The sequence below is a fragment of the Triticum aestivum genome, chromosome 5D (genome assembly GCF_018294505.1).
Source record: "Triticum aestivum cultivar Chinese Spring chromosome 5D, IWGSC CS RefSeq v2.1, whole genome shotgun sequence".
Classification (NCBI taxonomy): domain Eukaryota; kingdom Viridiplantae; phylum Streptophyta; class Magnoliopsida; order Poales; family Poaceae; genus Triticum; species Triticum aestivum.
Window position 1 is genome coordinate 419,615,439 of NC_057808.1, and position 4,203 is coordinate 419,619,641.

The 4,203-nt window shown below is 52.2% G+C and overlaps 1 protein-coding gene across 1 annotated transcript; it reads right to left on the minus strand.

The window, feature by feature from the left end:
* Positions 1-2,063: 2,063 nt before the first annotated feature.
* LOC123125231 (protein MEI2-like 6) lies at positions 2,064-3,800 on the minus strand. The gene is made up of 4 exons (XM_044545757.1): positions 3,214-3,800; positions 2,964-3,095; positions 2,719-2,854; positions 2,064-2,597 (listed from the first exon to the last, which is right to left on the minus strand). Exons 1-4 carry the CDS (start codon positions 3,756-3,758, stop codon positions 2,439-2,441), a joined length of 972 nt encoding a protein of 323 aa, XP_044401692.1. The 5' UTR covers positions 3,759-3,800; the 3' UTR covers positions 2,064-2,438.
* Positions 3,801-4,203: the final 403 nt, after the last annotated feature.

Consider the following 4,203-nt stretch of genomic DNA (forward strand, 5'->3'; position numbering starts at 1 on the left):
GGTGGCCGACGTCGCGCCGACAGCCCAGATCTGGGCCCAGCGGGCCCTATCTGGGTCCTAGCGGGCCGGCCCCCCGGCGGTTAGGCCCTATATAGATGGAAGGAAGGAGTACCTTTTGCCCCTCAACTCTTGCAGAGTCTAGATTTGATCCGTCAACTTTAAAAATGGACGAGTTGCACCCTTACCTCTTCAAACCGGACAAATTTAATCCCTTGAATCAGCCCAGCGATATTCATGCTAAGTCAACATGGTTTTGACCAAACATGGTCCAATGGCAATTTCTCTGTCAATGGGAGGGGCTCGGCGGGACTCCGTTGCACCCTTACCTCTTCAAACCGGACAAATTTAGTCCCTTGAATCAGCCAAGCGATATTCATGCTAAGTCAACATGGTTTTGACCAAACATGGTCCAATGGCAATTTCTCTGTCGATGGGAGGGGCTCAGCGGGACTCCGTCACTGGACACATGGCGCATGGCGCATGACAGTGACCTCCAGGAGCACTAGCGGAGCTTAGGCAAGGCCGAATGGGCCGTGGCCCGCCCAGCCTAGCCAAAAATGCGGAAGGATGACATGAAATTTGGGCCTTAAGTACAAGTGCTATGTGTAATTCCTTAGTCCGGCCCGTCCAGCCTTTTTCTTGTAGCTCCGCCTCTGTCCAGGAGCAAAGATGCACACACTTAACGATGCTCAGGTGCCCCGCCATCTTTTTGCGGGAAGCTCGCCGGCAGGGCCAACGGTGGACAGAGTCGAGGTTAGAGAGGCAAGGGAGGCCCATGAGCGTTGACTATGACGTCGGCGACAAACATCGAGGAATAGAGCTCGTGGGGACGAGCGACAACAAGGGAACGACTCTGGAAACTTCGGAGGGAGCTCTGGATGGAGAGGAAGCCGGGGAGGAGGGGCGGGGCTTGTCGAAAGAGGAGATCAGGTAACGACGGAGACGCACAACAGTTATACATTGGCGTGGCAATTTTGTCTGAGCCGTTTCACAATGAGGTGGCGGTTTCAATAGTTGGGGGGTGAAACTTGTCCGGTTTCGAAGTTGGGTGTCCAAATCAGACTCTGCCAAGGGTTGAGAGACGATATACTTTTCTCAAATTTGAAAGACCAGGTCCAAAATTTGCCAAAATGACAAGTTTTGAAAGGTTGGCACGTTATGGGTACCAACAAATTGTTGGCCTTTTTTCTCTTACCTACATATTAACAACACACTAAGCAGGGAAGAGAACTTTTGGCTCTCGGGTGCCGACGCATCTTATATGCAAAAAAGTTAATAATTTCAGAAAAAGTCAACAAAAAATCTGAATCCTTTTTGGAATCAAACACGATCTAGTAATGTACTCGTATAAAAAGTTCGGCCAAGGAATGATTTTTGTTGACTTAAAGGAAAATAAACAAATTTATGACGACAATACAGCGTAAATAGTACTCCCTGTATACAATGAAAGCCATTCCCTAGCGATTTTTTTTATACGAGTACAATACTTGATCATGTTTGATTTCAGAAAATTTTCGAAATCTTTTGACTTGTTTTTAGTTACTAAATTATTTTTGCATGCTCGCACCGAGAGCACCAGTGTATTTCCCCACTAAGGGCATGTACAACAGGGTACAGTCAGCCGTCTTTAACAGCTGCCACATAGGAAAATAATTGACGTGGGGGAGAGAGAAAGAGAAAACTGAAATAGCGACGATCTGTTGCCGTATAAATCGCTCGTTACAGACGATCTTTTCCCGTTGTACTAGTGCGTTGGTTATCATGGGCCGCATCGTGGGCAGGAAACCTGTTTAAATATGCATGCACGTTATGGAGTTTTAGATAACTCTAAAGACAACCCGTTGTAATAGCTATCTGTACATCCTGTCTGCAAATGACGTGGAGCAGTATTACAGACAACGGCCGTCTAATCTGTTGCACATGCCCTAAGGAACCTCTACTAGTGCAGTAAAGAATAAAAGGTTAATCTCCCAAAGGAGCAAAAATAAGGCGAACGCAGAAAGACACAGATGAGAATGTTAATCATCTCACACTTATGTCTAGCACATAAATAAGCTCCTTGCACTAGGCTTCAGTACATTTAATTTTACTGCACATAACACAGGAGATCCCAAGACATTAAACATTCAGATAGCCCACGAGCTAAACCTCACTGGCTAGACGCATAGTGCTACCAACTGGACTACTCGTAGTACGCCTGCCTGGACTATTAGTACTAGTACTTGCTTCTGAAGATTCATGCTTAAACATGGAGACACAACCAAATAGTCATGGAAATTCGTATCTCTTTTTTTTTGAGAGAGAGAATGGAAATTCATAACTGAGGCAACCTCTATCTCCCGTTCTATCAATCGATGGCATTGGCATTGGCATGGCATGGAATTGATAGAATGCAAGATAGAGGTCTAACACGGCAGGTTTGCAGCGAGCGAACAAGGTCAGCGGAGGCGACGACGGACCACCGCACAGCCGATGGTGCGCTCCGCCGTCTGCCGGAGGCCGTCCCTGGGAGGCCCGAAGCGCACCGGCAGGAACTCCTTGTTGTTGCCACATGGGAATAGCGAGCGGGAGAAGTGCGCCGCCAGCGCGTCCACTCCCTGCAATGCAAAATCCAGGCCGGAGCAACCAAACATCCATTTCTCGCTTCGTTAGCACAGCCAGGTACTCGAGTATTCTACTAGAACAAGTGTTCATGCCGGAGAAGAAGAAGATGGGTACCTGGATGTGGGCGTGCACGACCTCGCAGACCTTGGCGGAGCCCGCCCAGCGGTGGCCGTGGAGGAACGCGTAGAGCCGCCGTGTGGCTGCCGGCGTCGTCATGTTGACGAACGCGTAGCCTTTGTTGCATTTTGTCCTGCCCGGTGCAAACGCAAATCGGTTGTGGTCAGCTGCAAGCTCAGAACAAGCGAAAGCCCTACACGAGCAGTAGTAGTAGTACAAGATGGGGATTGGTGTACTAGTACCTAAAATCGATTGGAAGGTATAGGAAGTCGTACTCCGACTTCGCGACGGCGCCGCCGCCGCCTCGGGGGCGACATCGAAGCTTGTTCTCCTCCGCGCAATGCTGGTCCAAGATGGCCATCAACCTCCGTTTCCTTCGAGGGGAGAAAAAATAAACTTGAAGCAATACTGAAGCAACAATCAAGAACATCCGTACAATCAAGAACCTCAGCAAGATTGAACCAAGAAAGAAGAAATGCAGGAAGTACTAACAAGAAGCTATTGGGGATGTTGCAGATCATGACGGATGTCTTCTTGCTTCTTCCGTCGAAGGCTGGTTTGCTGCCTGCGACGCCGGAAGACGGAGGCGGAAGCGCCGCGCTCCTCCTCCAGACCGCGAGGACCGAGCGAGGGGAGGGGCCGTCTTCCACCTCTGCCGTCGGGGGCTCGACGTCGCCGTCTTCTACGATCTCCGTGATGCTGCAGCGTGTCGCCGGCAGCGGCGGCTTGAGGGCTGGGTTGTAGTACAGCGCCATCGGAAAAGGCGGCGGAGGAGGCATGTGCAGCCAAGGCAAGAACGGTAGCGCGGGCACTCCCACAGTGTAGGCACTGCCCATCGGAGCGAGCCAGCCGTCGCAGCCGACAACCAGCCCGCACGAAGGTGGCAGCGGGGGAGGAGGGTACAGGTACTGCGGCAGGAAGGGACAGCACAGCGGCAGGACGAATGGAGCCGCGGAACAGAGCTCAGCGGGGAAGAAGGCCACGGGGCCGGTCCCAGGAGCGGCAGGGTGGAGGAGCGAGGTTGAGTAGGCAGCCATGGCTTCTTTTCTCTTGCTTCTTTCACCGGTGGAGATGCAGTGAGTGGGAAGAACGAGAGTGGGCTCGAGAGACTGGAGAAGCAGCTGCGCAGGACGGTTCTTCTAGGGCGTGTTTGGTGGCGTGCATGAGGCCGGCCTGGCTTGTACGGGATGAAAACGGGTTGATTGGTTGTGTGATTTTACTGTTCGGCCCGCATGACATGAATCTTAAAGCATTTTTGGGCCGGGCTCCCTGTGAACGCTCGAATCGGCAGTTTCTTCAGAGCCGGGCCCGAGCGGTGCACGTGGGCAGCGGCGGCTGCACGCGCGCGGCCACGCTCGAGAAGCCGCATTGCTTCCCGAAGCGCCGGCAGTTATTAGCCTCACTGCCCCTCACCGCTCCCTCTCCCCGCTCTCCCCCACTCTCCCAACTCTCACCGGCGGCAGCGGATCGGAGCAGAGCAAG

Coding starts and splice junctions, on each gene's coding strand:
- LOC123125231 (XM_044545757.1), bottom strand. CDS start 3,758: ATGGCTGCCTACTCAACCTCGCTCCTCCACCCTGCCGCTCCTGGGACC. Junction 3,096..3,213: donor AACATCCCCAATAGCTTCTT/GTTAGTACTTCC, acceptor CTCCCCTCGAAG/GAAACGGAGGTTGATGGCCA. Junction 2,598..2,718: donor TCGTGCACGCCCACATCCAG/GTACCCATCTTC, acceptor TTTGCATTGCAG/GGAGTGGACGCGCTGGCGGC.